Source organism: Scyliorhinus torazame, chromosome 1 (assembly GCF_047496885.1).
Source record: "Scyliorhinus torazame isolate Kashiwa2021f chromosome 1, sScyTor2.1, whole genome shotgun sequence".
Taxonomy (NCBI): domain Eukaryota; kingdom Metazoa; phylum Chordata; class Chondrichthyes; order Carcharhiniformes; family Scyliorhinidae; genus Scyliorhinus; species Scyliorhinus torazame.
Genome location: NC_092707.1, coordinates 11,215,867 through 11,234,489, shown reverse-complemented (window position 1 = coordinate 11,234,489; position 18,623 = coordinate 11,215,867). Strand labels below are relative to the sequence as shown.

Sequence of the window (18,623 nt, the reverse complement as noted above, 5' to 3'; positions counted from 1 at the left end):
TCCCCAACAGCACTGTGGGTGTACCTACATCGCCCACTGCAGCGGGTCAAGGCGGCAGCTCACCACCACCTTCTCAAGAGACAATTGAGGATGGGCAAATGCTGGCCTGGCCAGCGGGACCCACATCCCGTGAATAAACGACAAAAAGGATTTTCCGTCAGGAATCAGAATAACAAGACTGGTTTCTAGGCGAGATATTCCGAACAGGCAAGACACATTACTCGGCAAAATGACCAACCTGGAGTTCCCACAGAGAACTCTCCATCGCTCGGCACTTAGTGGGATCTTCCTCGTCCATTATGTACGGATCAGTGGAAAGATCTGGAAAACACCCAAAGTTAATCAAAATGGAGCTGGAGGGGGAATTGTGGCTCACGGTAATGTCACTGGGCCAGTAATCCAGACCAGCAGGTTAAAATCCCACCACGGCAGCAGGTGGATCTTTGATTCACCGGGGGGGGGGGGGGGGGGGTCAGCGATGATATCTCTTAAAACTGAATCAGCAAGAGTAGTTTTACATAAGTTGTTTTATTAAGGATTGAGATGAATTATAGGACTGAGTAATCATTACTAACCATTAAACATGTATTTTTAGGGCATAGCAGTAATAAGTACTCAAATGGGATTTAGGATAGCTAACTTGACCAAAAGGACATTACTTCTGACCAGGGGCGTGATTCTCCACTCCCGCGCTGGTTGGGAGAATCGCCTGGGCCGCCAGATTTTCCCGCGACGCCGGTCCGACACCCTCCCACGATTCTTCCAAGCGGCGAGAACGGCCCCGTCGAGTTCCGCGGGCCGCAGAATCGCCGGAGACACACAAAGTGGCGATTCTCCGGCACCCACGCTATTCTAAGGCCCGGATGGGCCGAGCGGCCAGGCCAAAACGGCGGGTTCTCCCAGGCGCCGTCCACACCTGGCGTCAGGAACAGCGCGCGAACGCTGGGGGTGGCGGCCTGCGGGGGGGCGAGGGGGGTTCCTGCACCGGGGGGTACCTCAAATGTGGGGTGGCCCGCGATCGGTGCCCACCGATCGTCGGGCCTTCCTCTCTGAAGGATGACCTCCTTCCTTCCGCGGCCCCGCAAGATCCGTCCGCCATCTTCTTGCGGGGTGGACTCAGAGAGGACGGCAACCACGCATGCGCGGGTGACGCCACTTATGCGGCGCCGGCCGCGTCATCTATGCAGCGCCGCCTTTATGCGGCGACAAGGCCTGGCGCGTGTAGATGACGTCGTGAACCTCGACGGCGTTCACGACGGCATGGGCATTTCGGCGCGGGAGTGGAGAATCCCGCCCCTTGTCTTTGTGAAACAATCCAGGGTGCTGGTTCTGTTGTTCTGTTTCTCACAGTCAGCAAGCTGCTGGGATTTTAAGCAGCTGTCAGGATGATGATCAATCATGCGCTGCTTGCGACTCTATTGGGTGAAGTTTAAACACTGCTTGCAATTCTATTGGATAAGTTTAAAAGAAGCAGCTTCAGGGATTGGATCGCATTCAACTGGGGTGGGCTATTGATTTTTGAACGTTGTATAATTACTGTGCTCGGCTCTTTGTTTGGTAGAACAGGTCTTGGCCGATATCCAGTCTGTTCTCCGTGGACACGTAACAAGCTTGATTAAATAGCCATCTTGTCCAGGCTGTGGTGTTTTTGTTTCTCTCTGTACTGAGCTGAGCAACAGGGAATAACCCCACGTAGAAGAACTCAATACACAGGTCTTGAAACCGCTCCTACCGCCCCCCCCCCCCCCCCCCCCATGAAATGGCCAGGCAAATCATTCAGTTCAGGGGCAATTAGGGATGGGTAAAACATTTTAGCCCAGCTCAGCGAGGCCCACATCGCGTAGAAGAAAAGACATCGCCTTGAATTGGTTACTCCACCAGGACAGGATAAAATCACATTGATCAACATAAAATTCGACAATAATATAAAACAACACTGTAATTTGCACAAACCAATTTGGAAAGATAGAATCTTATAGTGCCGAATGAATCCATTCAGCCCATTGTGTCGATGCCAATTGTTTAGGTCATTTCCTCCCACCCTTAACCCCAATCCTGCACATATATCCTTCTCAATTCAACTGCCTTTTGAAACTTACTCCCGAACATGCTTCCGACATACCGTTTGGGCAACGCATTTCCGGAGGAATGAACACAGGCTCTCCCTGGTTTCTGGTCTTGAGTGGTGCAGCGACAACAATCTCTCCCTCAATGCCAGCAAAACTAAAGAGCTGGTCATTGACTTCAGGAAGCAAACTCCTGTAACACACCCCTGTCAGCTTCAACGGGGCCGAGGTGGAGATGGTTAGCAGTTTCAAATTCCTAGGGGTGCACATCTCCAAAAATCTGTCCTGGTCCACCCACGTCGACGCTACCACCAAGAAAGCACAACAGCGCCTATACTTCCTCAGGAAACCAAGGAAATTTGGCATGTCCACATTGACTGTTACCAACTTTTACAGATGCACCACAGAAAACATCTTATCTGGCTGCATCACAGTCTGGTATGGCAACTGCTCGGCCCAGGACCGCAAGAAACTTCAGAGAGTCGTGAACACAGCCCAGTCCATCACACAAACCTGCCTCCCATCCATTGACTCCATCTACACTGCCTAGGGAAAGCGGGCAGCATAATCAAAGACCCCTCCCACCCGGCTTACTCACTCTTCCAATGTCTTCCATCGGGCAGGAGATACAGAAGTCTGAGAACACGCACGAACAGACTCAAAAACAGCTTCTTCCCCGCTGTTACCAGACTCCTAAATGACCCTCTTATGGACTGACCTCATTAACACTACACCCTGTATGCTTCATCCGATGCCGGTGCTTATGTAGTTACATTGTGTACCTTGTGTTGCCCTATTATGTATTTTCTTTTCTTCCCATGTACTTAATGATCTGTTGAGCTGCTCGCAGAAAAATACTTTTCACTGTACCTCGGTACACGTGACAATAAACAAATCCAATCCAATCCAAATTCAACTCAACGTTAACTTCGAAACACCGTGGGAGACAAAGTATCAGGAGTTCAAAACTAAACCAAATATTGGCCACCAATAAAGAATCTCACAGTAGCCACGACGAGGGTCAAAAGGAGCAGTTACCTTGAGTTTCACTGGGCCTGTGAATCAGAGGCTTACAGGCTGGATGTCGACGGATGAGATTGCAGATGAATGGGATGAGCATCAGCAGGGCCTGAGGTGGTGAGGTTAGGGCCAATCGAGATAAGCGCTTGCTAAACGCTGCCACAAGATAGGCTGGTAAATGGCTGGATAAAGGAAGAGAAACATCAAACATTTACCGGTCTGTCCACAACGGAAAGGTTAGAATAATAGGGAGCAAGGAAGAGATCTTTCTAAATTTCTGCTTCAACCTCCACTGGAGAATTGTTTCCCATCCCAATTCTGGGCACCCCGCATTGGGTACTTAAAATTGTAAGAAAAAGTTACAGCAGCGTAGAATGCAACAAGAAACCGTACACCCACTTAGTGGATTATAGAACCACTTCTCGATCTGATGAAATGGCAAAAGCTGCGGAAAGTGCTGGAGGCTATTGCAGTTGATAGATTAGATAAGGAGCAACTGTTTCCACTGGCTGAATGGTCAGTGATCAGACGACACAGACTTCAGGTGATCAACAAAAGAACGCGAGGTACGGCATGGCAGCACAGTGGTGGGCGGCACAGTGGTTAGCACTGCTGCCTCACGGCGCTGAGGACCCGGGTTCGAATCCCGGCCCCGGGTCACTGTCCATGTGAAGTTTGCACATTCTCCCCGTGTCTGCGTGGGTTTCACCCCCATAACCCAAAGATGCGCAGGGTAGGTGGATTGGCCACGCTAAATTGCCCCTTAATTGGAAAAAATAATAATTGGGTACTCTAAATTTATTTTAAAAAAGAGAAAAAAAAAGTAGCACAGTGGTTAGCACTGTTGCTTCACAGCTCCAGGGACCCGGGTTCGATTCCCGGCTTGGGTCACTGTCTGTGCGGAGTCGGCATGTTCTCCCCGTGTCTGCGTGGGTTTCCTCCGGGTGCTCCGGTTTCTTCCCACAAGTCCCGAAAGACGTGCTGTTGGGCGAATTGGACATTCTGAATTCTCCCTCAGTGTACCCGAACAGGCGCCGGAGTGTGGCGACTAGGGGATTTTCATTGCAATGTTAATGTAAGCCTAATTGTGACACTAATAAAGATTATTATTAGGGAGCACGAGGAAACGTTTTATTTTACCCTATTATGAGTTGGAATGCACAACCTGAAAAGGCACTGGACGGAGTTTCCGATTCAAAAGGGAACTGAATAAATACTTGGAAGAAAAAAAATTGCCAAGAGTCAGAGGGTAGACGAGAGGAGCTGAGACTAGTCTGATAGCTCGTTCAAAGAGCTGGTCCAGGCAGGATGGGCTGTGGCCTCCTCCTGTGCTGTCACATTCCGTGGCTCGAGTTCGCACTCAGACATGGACAGATTGCCAGCAGCAGAGAGACACGTTGAGGCAAGAGGCGGCTTGTAGAAAAGATGGGTCTTGATAGAGTGGGGGGAAATGCAGAGGGGTTTATAGGACAGTACAGGCCCTTCAACCCACGATGTTGTGCCGACCATTTATCCTAATCTAAGATCAACCAAACCTACACCCCTTCAATTTACTGCTGTCCATGTGCCTGTCTAAGAGTCGCCTAAATGTCCCTAATGACACTGACTCCACCACCTCTGCTGTCAGTGCATTCCACACACCCACCACTCTGTGTAAAGAACCTACCTCTGACATCTCCCCTATACCTTCCTCCAATCACCCCTAGTGACAGCCATTTCCACCCTGGGGAAAAGTCTCTGGCTATCCACTCTATCCATGCCTCTCACCACCTTGTACACCTCTATCAAGTCACCTCTCTGCCTTCTTCGCTCCAGTGAGAAAAGCCCTAGCTTCCTCAACCTTTCTTCATAAGACATGCCCTCCAGTCCAGGCAGCATCCTGGTAAATCTCCTCTGCACCCTCTCCAAAGCATCCACATCCTTCCTATAATGAGGCGACCAGAACTGGACACAATATTCCGAGTGTGGTCTAATCAGGGTTTTATAAAGCTGCAGCAAAACCTCGCGGCTCTTAAACTCAATCCCCCTGTTAATGAAAGCCAACACACCATACGCCTTCTTAACAACCCTCTGCTTTCCACTGGCGGGTGAAAGCAGAACTAGGGGGCATAGCCTCAAAATAAGGGGAAGTAGATTTAGGACTGAGCTTGGGAGGAACTTCTTTACCCAAAGGGTTGTGAATCTATGGCATTCCTTGCCCAGTGAAGCAGTTGAGGGTCCTTCATTAAATGTTTTTAAGATAAAGATAGATAGTTTTTTGAAGAATAAAGGAGTGTTCGGGCCGGAAAGTGGAGCTGAGTCCACAAAAGATCAGCCATGATCTCATTGAATGGCGGAGCAGGCTCGAGGGGCCAGATGGCCTACTCCTACTCCTCGTTTTTATGTTCTATCAACCTAGGTGGCAACTTTGAGGGATCTATGTACGTGGACCCCAAGACCCCTCGGTTCCTCCACACTTCCAAGAATCCTGCCTTTAACCCTGTATTCAGCATTCAAATTTGACCTTCCAAAATGAATCACTTCACATTTATCTAGGTTGAACTCCATCTGCCACTTCTCAGCCCAGCTCTGCATCCTGTCAATGTCCTGTTGTAATCTGCAACAACCCTCAACACTATCTACAACTCCCCCAAACCTTTGTGTCATCGGCAAACTTACTAACCCACCCTTCCACTTCCTCATCCAAGTCACTTATAAAAAACACAAAGAGCAGAGGTCCCAGAACAGATCCCTGCGGCACACCACTGGTCACCGGCCTCCAGGCGGAGTACTTTCCATCCACTACCATTTTAGGCAGGGAATTGGGGTCAAGGATCTGCCACTAGAATCATAGAAGTTTACAGCATGGAAACAGGCCCTTCGGCCCAACCAGTCCATGCCGCCCAGTTTTTACCATTAAGCTAGTCCCAGTTGCCCGCACTTGGCCCATAACCCTCTATACCCATCTTACCCATGTAACTATCTAAATGTTTTTTAAAAGACACAATTGTACCCGCCTCTACTACTACCTCTGGCAGCACATTCCAGACACTCACTACCCTCTTGAGTGAAGAAATTGCCCCTCTGGGCCCTTCTGAATCTCTCCCCTCTCACCTTAAACCTATGCCCTCTAGTTTTAGACTCCCCTACCTTTGGGAAAAGATGTTGACTATCTACCTTATCTATGCCCCTCATTATTTTATAGACCTCTATAAGATCACCCCTAAGCCTCCTACGCTCCAGGGAAAAAAGTCCCAGTCTATCCAGCCTCTCCTTATAACTCAAACCATCAAGTCCCGGCAACATCCTAGTAAATCTTTTCTGCACTCTTTCCAGTTTAATAATATCCTTTCTATAATAGGGTGACCAGAACTGCACACAGTATTCCAAGTGTGGCCGTACCAATGTCTTGTACAACTTCAACAAGACGTCCCAACTCCTGTATTCAATGTTCTGACCAATGAAACCAAGCATGCCGAATGCCTTCTTCACCACCCTGTCCACCTGCGACTCCACCTTCAAGGAGCTATGAACCTGTACTCCTAGATCTCTTTGTTCTATAACTCTCCCCAACGCCATACCATTAACTGAGTAGGTCCTGGCCTGATTCGATCTGCCAAAATGCATCACCTCACATTTATAGAAATTAAACTCCATCTGCCATTCGTCGGCCCACTGGCCTAATTGATCAAGATCCCGTTGCAATCCTAGATAACCTTCTTCACTATCCACTGTGTAAAGGTGGGGTTTGTGTGTTAACGGAGTCAGGGGAAGATACATTGAAAGGGAGAAGACAAAAAACCACAGAACTTGTCAAAGCGATCGGCTGTAGTGAAGATACAAGAACTGATTTTATCGACTTGTACTATCAGAAGAGGAATCCTAGAAATCGGAGCAGGAATCATGGAAATCTGACTAAACATACAGGGTTTGGCAACGTGGCACAGAATTTGTACTTGGTATTATAAAGAGAAGCCGAAATCAGCTGGTGAACGGGTCACGTGGGTGCAGGTACTGACCTGGAGGACAAGAACAAATCCAGCAGGTGGAAGAATCGCGCTCGGTATTTCACATGCAGCACAGACGGCTCCAGTAAACTGTACAACTTCTTGTAAAAATCTGGGTACTCCCTGTACACGCGCGCACAAGACAAAAAACACAAACATTTCAAAATTCAAAAACAGACACAAAATTCAAATCGTCCCTTGAGCAACCTGCACTTTTACAGCGAGGAATTTTCTGAAGCAATTATAACTGCAGCTGCGAACATCCAAGAAACATAGAAAATAGGTGCAGGAGGAGGCCATTCAGCCCCTCGAGACTGCACCACCATTCAAATACGATCATGGCTGATCATGCAAATTCAGTATCCCACTCCGCGTTCTCTCCATACCCCCTTGATCCCTTTAGCCACAAGGGCCACGTCCGGCTCCACAAGCACAAACGTTGAAGAGATTCACCAGAACGGTAGAATTGTTCTCCTCAGCGCAGAGGAGGTTTTGTTTATAAATTTAGAGTCCCCAATTTTTTTTCCAATTAAGGGGCAATTTAGCGTGGCCAACCCCACCTACCCTGTACACCTTTGGGTTGTGGGGGTGAGACCCACGCAGGCACGGGGAGAATGTGCAAACTCCACGCGGACAGTGACCCAGAGCTGGGATCGAACCGGGGTCCTCAGCACCGTGAGGCAGCAGTGCTAACCACTGCGCCACCCTGACGCAACTAGTGCAGAGGAGGTTAAGGGGAGATTTAAGAGAGTTGTTCCAACACATTAAGGTTTATTTTGATTCTGTAAATATGGACGCGCACACGCGTCGCACAGGGATGATACATTTGCGAAAGTTCACATTCACAACAGGTCAAACCTATTCCTGTTGCTCTTCTTTTTAAACAAAAGGGCAAAAACCTTCCCTAAATTTGATTTCAGATTTGGAGTTCGCTGTGGTCCTCTGATGGAGGTGTGGCTGTGGTTCATTAACCGCTGATATTCAACAAGACAGGAGAAACTTACAGGTTATGATGATGGATAAGATAGAAGAGTCCGTTCAAGGCGAGTAGACTAATAGCTCCTCCTGCAAAAGTCAAAGATACAGTGTCAGTTAAACCTTTCACAGAGAACGGGGCTCACCAACAGGACAGGCCAAGACTCACTCCTGGCATCTACTCTCGTCGCCGGCTTCTGGGGTGTCGAGGAGCATTCTGAGGCATGTCAGAAGGAGGAGACAGGACGCCAGGTCGGATTTTGGGATGAGGGATGGCCCAGTGACTAAAAGACACTGCTCAGGAGACCTGGGAGGAGGATAGGGGGTGGGGTGGGAGGGCAAAACTGGTGTGTCACGATGGACGAATTAGGGATGAGGTCACAGAGGGTCTCCAATGATGGCAGAAACACAAAAAAGCCTTCCATTTCCAGATCACCTTTCATGAGCTCAGTACGTCCCAAAGCCCTTTACAGCCAGTGATATACTTTTGAAGTGACGTCCCTGTTATAATGTGGGAAATATCGCAGTGAACACAGGGGTTCCTGGTTGGAGGGGGGCTTGGTGTGATTCAGGATGTAAGGGAGCACAGTGTCACATTTCCAAACCATTCCACTGTATAATCAGACACTGGGCAGGGCAGGTCGATCCCCATTATCAGGATGTGAACGTTGCTTCCAATCAAAGCAGTGCACTTGGTCAACATCCCATCCACCATCTTAAACAAACACACCACCACTGACACACAGTGACAGCCCTGTGTCTCACCGAGGGCAAGGACAGCATGGGGACATCAACTGCAAGTTCCCCCTCCAAACTGGACATCACCCTGAGTTGGGCAGCACAGCGGTTAGCACTGTTGCTTCACAGCTCCAGGGTCCCAGGTTCGATTCCCGGCTTGGGTCGCTATCTGTGTGGAGTCTGCACGTTCTCCCCGTGTCTGCGTGGGTTTCTTCCAGGTGGTCCGGTTTCCTCCCACAAGTCCGGAAAGGCGTGCTTGTTAGGTGAATTGGACATTCTGAATTCTCCCTCTGCGTACCTGAACAGGCACCGGAATGTGGCGACTAGGGGCTTTTCACAGTAACTTCATTGCAGTGTTAATGTAAGCCTACTTGTGACAATAATAAAGATTCTATATTATATTATACTTGGAAATATATCACCGCTCCTTCACTGTCGCTGGGTCAAAATCCTGGAACTCCCTCCCCAACAGCATTGTGGGTGTACCTACACCACAGGGACTGCAGCGGCTCAAGAAGATGGTTTGTCTTCTCGAGGGCAATTGGGGACGGGCAATAAATGCTGGTCTTACCAGTAAAGCCCCCAGTGAAATGAAAATAAAGAGACGCTCAGCCAGAACTGTGTTTTCTTTAAGATGACAGTACTCCACATCCTTCTTCACATACCTATCTCGTAAGCTGCCGTAAGGAAATCAATCATCAGGGTTGGCTTGCTCATGTGTGGCAAAATGGACTCGTGCAAAATCATCAGCACCTTCTTGTAAAGATTAGTCGATAGCTGTTTAAATAAACAAAGTGCGGTTTCAAATCTTCAGTAGTATTTCTGTCGCGGAATCCCAATCTTTACTGTCACTAAACCTCCGTGTGATTCTGGACAGAGTGATTAAAAAAAATAAATTTAGAGTACCCATTTATTTCTTTTTTCCAATTAAGGGTCAATTTATGGTGGCCAATCCACCTGACCTGCACATCTTTGTGTCGTGGGGGTGAAACCCACGCAGACACGGGGAGAATGTGCAAACTCCACACGGACAGTGACCCAGAGCCGGGATCGAACCTGGGACCTCGGCGCCGTGAGGCAGCAGTGCTAACCCACCACGCCACCGTGCTGCACCTCTGACTAAAGTTCTTAACCTTCAGCTGCAAGCATAAAATTAAAATGTCGAGGATCAAAAAACAGGGTTAACATTTCACCAGAATTGGGAGATTCATCAGGTTGAAAGCAAGTACAGAGGCAGGGAAAAGGTGGAAGAAATGAGAAGGTCGGCACGGTAGCAGAGTGGTTAACACTGTTGCTTCACAGCGCCAGGGTCCCAGGTTCGATTGCCGGCTTGGGTCACTGTCTGCGGGGAGTCTGCACGTTCTCCCCGTGCCTGCGTGGGTTTCCTCCGGGTGCTCCGGTTTCCTCCCACAAGTCCCGAAAGGCGTGCTTGCTCGGTGAATTGGACATTCTGAATTCTCCCTCTGTGTACCCAAACAGGTGCCGGAATGTGGCGACTAGGGGATTTTCACAGTAACCTCACTGCAGTGTTAATGTAAGCCTACTTGTGACAATAAAGATTATTATTTTTTTTAAAGTGCAAAGGCCTGTGATAGGGTGGAACACCTTCCCTGTAACTAGATTTGGTTAAAACCTGTTACATCTCTAACCGTGCCACAGTCACTGCCCTTCTCGGGCGCCCCGCTGTGCTGAAACTGTATCAATTGTTTCTCCAACCAGTCAGCTTATGTGGGCCACTTCCCAGTGCACCGAGAGTTAATCACGCAATGAGAGGTTGGAGTCACTCGTGGGCTAGGGCAACGGTGAAGCACTCCGTTAATCCGGCAATTTGTCTGTGCTCTCCGTGGTCATTCCTCACAATGCTCACCCATGTAGCCGGTCTGATTAGTAAGTTTGCGGGTGACACCCAGGTTGGGGGAGTGGCAGATCGTGTTGAGGATTGTCAGAGGATACAGCAGGGCATGGATAGGTTGGAGACTTGGGCAGAGAAACGGCAAATGGAGTTTAATCCGGACAAACAGATACTACGTGTCCTTGATATGCATGTCCATGTCAGGCAGGGAAGAGATGGTCGAGGGAGGGAACCATGGTTGACAAGAGAGGTTGAATGTCTTGTTAAGAGGAAGAAGGATACTTATGTAAGGCTGAGACAACAAGGTTCAGACAGGGCGCTGGAGACATACAAGATAGCCAGGAGGGAACTGAAGAAAGGGATTAGGAGAGCTAAGAGAGGGCATGAAAAATCTTTGGCAGGTAGGATCAAGGAAAACCCCAAGGCCTTTTACACATATGTGAGAAATATGAGAATTCATAGAAATTACAGTGCAGAAGGAGGCCATTCGGCCCATCGAGTCTGCACCGGCTCTTGGAAAGAGCACCCTGCCCAAGGTCAACACCTCCACCCCATCCCCACAACCCAGTAACCCCACCCAACACTAAGGGCAATTTTGGACACTATGGGCAATTTAGCATGGCCAATCCACCTAACCCACACATCTTTGGACTGTGGGAGGAAGCCGGAGCACCCGGAGGAAACCCACGCACACACGGGGAGGATGTGAAGACTCCGCACAGACAGTGACCCAAGCCGGAATCGAACCTGGGACCCTGGAGCTGTGAAGCATTTGTGCTATCCACAATGCTACCGTGCTACAATGACTAGAGCGAGGGTAGGTCTGATCAAGGACAGTAGCGGGAGATTGTGTATTGAGTCTGAAGAGATAGGAGAGGTCTTGAACGAGTACCTTTCTTCAGTATTTACGAATGAGAGGGGCCATATTGTTGGAGAGGACTGTGTGAAACAGACTGGTAAGCTCGAGGAGATACTAGTTAGGAAGGAAGATGTGTTGGGCATTTTGAAAAACTTGAGGATAGACAAGTCCCCCGGGCCTGACGGGATATATCCAAGGATCCTATGGGAAGCAAGAGATGAAATTGCAGAGCCGTTGGCAATGATCTTTTCGTCGTCACTGTCAACAGGGGTGGTACCAGGGGATTGGAGAGTGGCGAATGTCGTGCTCCTGTTCAAAAAAGGGAATAGGGATAACCCTGGGAATTACAGGCCAGTTATTTTTACTTCGGTGGTAGGCAAAGTAATGGAAAGGGCACTGAGGGATAGGATTTCTGAGCATCTGGAAAGACACTGCTTGATTAGGAATAGTCAGCACGGATTTGTGAGGGGTAGGTCTTGCCTCACAAGTCTTATTGAATTCTTTGAGGAGGTGACCAAGCACATGGATGAAGGTAAAGCAGAGGATGTAGTGTACATGGATTTTAGTAAGGCATTTGATAAGGTTCCCCATGGTAGGCTTATGCAGAAAGTAAGGAGGCATGGGATAGTGGGAAATTTGGCCAGTTGGATAACGAACTGGCTAACCAATAGAAGAGAGGGGTGGTAGATGGCAAATATTCAGCCTGGAGCCCAGTTACCAGTGGCGTACCGCAGGGATCAGTTCTGGGTCCTCTGCTGTTTGTGATTTTCATTAATGACTTGGATGAGGGAGTTGAAGGGTGGGTCAGTAAATTTGCAGACGATACGAAGATTGGTGGTGTTGTGGATAGTGAGGAGGGCTGTTGTCGGCTGCAAAGAGACATAGATAGGATGCAGAGCTGGGCTGAGAAGTGGCAGATGAAGTTTAACCCTGAAAAGTGTGAGGTTGTCCATTTCGGAAGGACAAATATGAATGTGGAATACAGGGTTAACGGTAGGGTTCTTGGCAATGTGGAGGAGCAGAGAGATCTTGGGGTCTATGTTCATACATCTTTGAAAGTTGCCACTCAAGTGGATAGAGCTGTGAAGAAAGCCTATGGTGTGCTCGCGTTCATTAACAGAGGGATTGAATTTAAGAGCCGTGAGGTGATGATGCAGCTGTACAAAACCTTGGTAAGACCACATTTGGAGTACTGTGTGCAGTTCTGGTCGCCTCATTTTAGGAAGGATGTGGAAGCTTTGGAAAAGGTGCAAAAGAGATTTACCAGGATGTTGCCTGGAATGGAGAGTAGGTCTTACGAGGAAAGGTTGAGGGTGCTAGGCCTTTTCTCATTAGAACGGAGAAGGATGAGGGGCGACTTGATAGAGGTTTATAAGATGATCAGGGGAATAGATAGACAGTCAGAGACTTTTTCCCCGGGTGGAACAAACCATTATAAGGGGACATAAATTTAAGATGAATGGTGGAAGATATAGGGGGGATGCCAGAGGTAGGTTCTTTACCCAGAGAGTAGTGGGGGCATGGAATGCACTGCCTGCGGAAGTAGTTGCGTCGGAAACATTAGGGACCTTCAAGCGGCTATTGGATAGGTACATGGATTACGGTAGAATGATGGGGTGTAGATTAATTTGTTCTTAATCTAGGACAGAAGTTCGGCACAACATCTTTGGCCGCAGGTCCTGTTCTGTGCTGTATTTTCTATGTTCTATGTGAGGTAATGCACTTTGGTAGGTCTAACATAGAAGGGAAATATACCATAAATGGCAAAGCTCTTAGGAATATAGAAAGTCAGAGAGATCTTTGCACAGATCTTTGAAAGTAATAATAATAATCATCTTTATTGTCACAAGTAGGCTTACATTAACGCTGCAATGAAGTTACTGTGAAAAGCCCCTCGTCACCACATTCCGGCACCTGTTCGGGTACACGGAGGGAGAATTCAGAATGTCCAAATTACCTAACAAGCACGTCTTTCGGGACTTGTGGGAGGAAACCAGAGCACCCGGAGGAAACCCACGCAGACACTGGGAGAACGTGCAGACACAGACAGTGATCCACGCCGGGAATCGAATCTGGGACCCTGACACTGTGCAGCCATAGTGCTAACCACTATACTTGCGTGCTGCCCCTGGAAAGTGGCAGAACAAGTGGACAAGGTATTCAAGAAGGCATATGAAATGCTTGCCTTCAATGGACGGGGTATCGAGCAGAAAAACTGGCAAGTCATCCTACAGTTGTATAGGACATTGGTAAGGCCGCACTTGGAATATTGCGTACAATTCAGGTCGGCACACTACCAGAAGGATGTGGAGGGTTTGGAGAGGGTGCAGAGGAGGTTTACCAGGATGTCACCTGGTCTGGAGGGTGTTAGCTATGCAGAGAGGCTGAACAGACTCGGACTGTTTTCATTACAGGGCACGGTAGCACAGTGGTTAGCACAGTTGCTTCACCGCCCCAGGGACCCAGGTTAGATTCCCAGCTTGGCTCACTGTCTGTGCGGAGTTTGCACTTTCTCCCCGTGTCTGCGTTGTGCAGGTTAGGAGGATTGGCCACGCAATTAGGAAGATGGCGATTGAGGGGTGACCTGATAAGAGGTCTACAAGATTATGAGGGGCATGGGTAGAGTGGATGACAGGCACTCTTTCCCAGGGTGGAGGGGTCAGTCACCAGGGGGCATAGGTTTAAGGTCCGTGGGGCAAAGTTTAGAGGAGATGTGTGAGGCAGGTTTTTCTCGCAGTGGGTGGTGAGTGCCTGGATTGCGTTGCCAGGGGAGGTTGTGGAAGCAGATCAAAAGGCATCTTGACACATGGATGGGATGGTTATAGAGGGATACGGCACAAGGACGTGCTGAGGGTTTTGGCCAAGGTTAGTGTCGTGACCGGTACTGGCTTGGAGGGCCGAAGGGCCTGTTCCTGTGCCGTATGGTTCTTTATACGCCACCAGATTGGAATTTCACAACACTTAACTCCAACCTCATGACCTTGGAGGCTGGGTTTTACCAGTGGCACTCTCTGCAATATAAACTACGTCACCACCTGTGTTACAATAACAGGAAGCGCAGCTTTACACAAACGCGCCGAGATTCACTCTACAGTTATTTCTGAGCTTCAGTCACCAGCGATGGTGAAGGACACAGCATACTGAATGGCAAGCACGCCACACTTCAACCCCCGTGACTCAAGAGGCTGCAAAGCTTTGTTCACTTCATTCCCTTGTAAAAATAGATCAATTTAACTTTGATGGTCGTGCTGCCTGGCAACGCTGAGGGCTGAACAATGACATCCTTTAACTATCATTATCGATAAAAAGAAACATACAAGTTTGATTCTCACGGGTCATCGAGTCATTTGCTTCTTCTATGTCACCACGATCAAGTTCCATTCTGACTGAATGCCGTCTGACACACTGCCAGCACTGTCACAACGAGCGGGTCCCGAGGGAAAACTGAAAAGCTGGTTTCAGCTGTAAGCCTGACTGCTGGGACAACGTGGCAAAGCGAAGTGGGTGAGGGGGGTCAGGAGGTTATCACGGGTCCTGAGGACTAGTTTTCTCACTCCGGGCTTTTTGTGTGGTTTCCATCCACCTCCACTTCTGTGGAGGCATTTACTGCGATTCGCAAGATATCGTTACTGTGTGGGATAAGTCGATACCTTGCTGTTGCAGGGTGGCAGTGTGGCGCAGCGGTTAGCACTGCTGCCTCACGGCGCCGAGGACCCGGATTCGAACCCGGCCCCGGGTCACTGTCCGTGTGGAGTTTGAACATTCTCCCAGTGTCAGCGTGGGTCCCACCCCACAACACAAAAAGATGTGAAGGGTAGATGGAGTGGCCACGCTAAATTGCCCCTTAATTGGAAAAGAATAATCTGGTTCTCTAAATTTATTTTAAAAAAAGATACCTTCCTGCTGTTCACAGCTGGACATTTGTATCCAAGCACAGCCCCTTGATATTTCCAAATTCGCTAAATGACAAACGGCAACACTAACGGCGCTGAAATGATATCGCAGTACAGGTTGAGCAACTCTTATCCAGAATTCCGAAAACTGAAAAATTCCAAAATCCGCACTTTTTATTTTGAGTGCCAACGTGAGGTTGTCAGCGGGAAATCCCACAAGGAGAGGTTCCCAAAAGACCATAAGACATAGGAACAGAATTAGGCCACTCGGCTCATCGAGTCTGCTCCAGCATTCAATCATGGCTGATATTTTCTCATCCCCATTCTCCTGCCTTCTCCCCATAACCCCTGATCCCCTTATTAATCAAGAACCTATCTATCTCTGTCTTAAAGATACTCAGTGATTTGCCCCCACAGCCTTCTGCGGCAAAGAGTTCCACAGATTCACCACCCTCTGGCTGAAGAAATTCCTCCTCATCTCTGTTTTAAAGGATCGGCCCTTTAGTCTGAGATTGTGTCCTCTGCTTCTAGTTTTTCCTACTAGTGGAAACATCCTCTCCACGTCCACTCTATCCAGGTCTCGCAGCTCCCTGTAAGTTTCAATAAGATCCCCCCTCATCCTTCTAAACTCCGAGTACAGACCCAGAATCCTCAACCGTTCCTCATACGACATCCCGGGCGATACGCAGTTCCCAACGCGTTCCTCACATGCGCAGATCCCAACGCGTGCCGCCCACGCGCAGATCCCAATGCGTGCCACCCACGTGCAGATCCCAACGCGTGCCGCACACGCACATATCCCAACATGCGCTGCACACACGCAGATCCCAACACGCGCTGCACATGCGCAGATCCCAACACACGCCACACAAGTGCAGATCCCAACGCACACCCCACATGCGCAGATCCCAACGCGCGCCGCACATGCGCAGATCCCAACACACGCTGCACATGCGCAGATCCCAACGCGTGCCGCACATGCGCAGATCCCAACACACGCCACACATGTGCAGATCCCAACACGCACGCCATATGCGCAGATCCCAACGCGCGCCGCACATGCGCAGATCCTAACACACGCCACACATGCGCAGATCCCAACACACGCCGCACATGCGCAGATCCCAACGCGCACCCCACATGCGCAGATCCCAACGCGCGCCGCACATGTGCAGAGCCCAACGTGTGCCGCACATGCGCAAATCCCAACGCGCAACACATATGCGCAGATCCCAACGCGCGCCACACATACGCAGATCCCAACACACGCCGCACATGCGTAGATCCCAACGCGCACCACACATGCTCAGATCCCAACACACGCCGCACATGCGCAGATCCCAACATGCACCCCACATGCGCAGATCCCAACGCGCGCCGCTCATGCGCAGATCCCAACGCGCGCCGCACACGCACATATCCCAACACGCGCTGCACACACGCAGATCCCAATGTGTGCCGCACATGCGCAGATCCCAACACGCCACACATGTGCAGATCCCAACGCGCACCCCACATGCGCAGATCCCAACGCGCGCCGCACATGCGCAGATCCCAATGCGCGACGCACATGCGCAGATCCCAACACGCACCACACATGCGCAGATCCCAACGCGTGCCGCACACGCACATATCCCAACACGCGCTGCACACACGCAGATCCCAACGCGTGCTGCACATGCGCAGATCCCAACACACGCCACACATGTGCAGATCCCAACACGCACGCCACATGCGCAGATCCCAACGTGCGCCGCACATGCGCAGATCCTAACACACGCCACACATGCGCAGATCCCAACACGCCGCACATGCGCAGATCCCAACGCGCACCCCACATGCGCAGACCCCAACGCGCGCCGCACATGTGCAGATCCCAACGCGTGCCGCACATGCGCAGATCCCAACGCGCGCCGCACATGCGCAGATCCCAACGCGCGCCACACATGCGCAGATCCCAACACACGCCGCACATGCGTAGATCCCAATGCGCGCCACACATGCGCAGATCCCAACACACGCCGCACATGCGCAGATCCCAACACGCACCCCACATGCACAGATCCCAACGCGCGCCGCTCATGCGCAGATCCAAACGCGTGCCGCACATGCATATATCCCAACACACGCTGCACACACGCAGATCCCAACGTGTGCCGCACATGCGCAGATCCCAACACGCCACACATGTGCAGATCCCAACGCGCACCCCACATGCGCAGATCCCAATGCGCGACGCACATGCGCAGATCCCAATGCGCGACGCACATGCACAGATCCCAACACGCGCTGCACATGCGCAGATCCCAACAAGCGGCACACATGCGCAGATCCCAACGCGCACCCCACATGCGCAGATCCCAACACGCGCCGCACATGCGCAGATCCCAACAAGCGGCACACATGCGCAATCCCAACACGCACCCCACATGCGCAGATCCCAACACGCGCCGTACATGCGCAGATCCCAACGCGCGCCGCACATGCACACTATATTCTGAATTCCGATACACCACTCGGCCCCAATCATTTCGGATAAGGGATGCTGAACCTGTACCACCAGGAGGATAATCATCATCATCATCATAGAATTTACAGTGCAGAAGGAGGCCATTCGGCCCATCGAGTCTGCACCGGCTCTTGGAAAGAGCACCCTACCCAAGGTCAACACCGCCACCCTATCCCCATAACCCAGCAACCCCACCCAACACTAAGGGCAATTTTGGACACGAAGGGCAATTTATCATGGCCAATCCACCTAACCTGCACATCTTTGGACTGTGGGAGGAAACCGGAGCACCCGGAGGAAACCCACGCACACACGGGGAGAATGTGCAGACTCCGCACAGACAGTGACCCAAGCTGGAATCGAACCTGGGACCCTGGAGCTGTGAAGCAATTGTGCTATCCACAAGGCTACCGTGCTGCCCCATCGCTCAGTAAATGGATTTAGAATCTGATATCCTTACGTAACACAAGTGGAGACATTCTATCACTCATACTGGCCCCAATATAAAGGGATGGGAGATTCTTAATCCCACATTTACAGATCCCTCTTGGCAGAGCGAGCAAACACCTTGATATGGGCTTACTTAGAGAGATTTGGGGAGTAAGAGGTTTGCGAGACAAAGATGAAATTTGACGTTAGAATCTTGCAGCAAAAAGGAAGGCCATGCAGCCCATCGAAGCTGGATCCGCTCTCTGGAAAGAGCTATTCAATTACCCCCATTCACA

At 50.1% G+C, this 18,623-nt stretch overlaps 1 protein-coding gene across 1 annotated transcript in view; it reads right to left on the bottom strand.

Annotated features, from left to right (window-relative positions):
* noc4l (nucleolar complex associated 4 homolog) overlaps positions 1–18,623 on the bottom strand; it is an 81,212-nt gene that overhangs the window by 22,023 nt on the left and 40,566 nt on the right. Inside the window, exons 9-13 of the mRNA XM_072466982.1 lie at positions 9,451–9,562; positions 8,077–8,137; positions 7,085–7,195; positions 3,105–3,268; positions 239–321 (exon numbers count right to left, since the gene is read on the bottom strand). Coding sequence (XP_072323083.1) covers positions 239–321; positions 3,105–3,268; positions 7,085–7,195; positions 8,077–8,137; positions 9,451–9,562 — 531 coding nt within the window. The remainder of the gene's footprint in view (positions 1–238; positions 322–3,104; positions 3,269–7,084; positions 7,196–8,076; positions 8,138–9,450; positions 9,563–18,623) is intronic.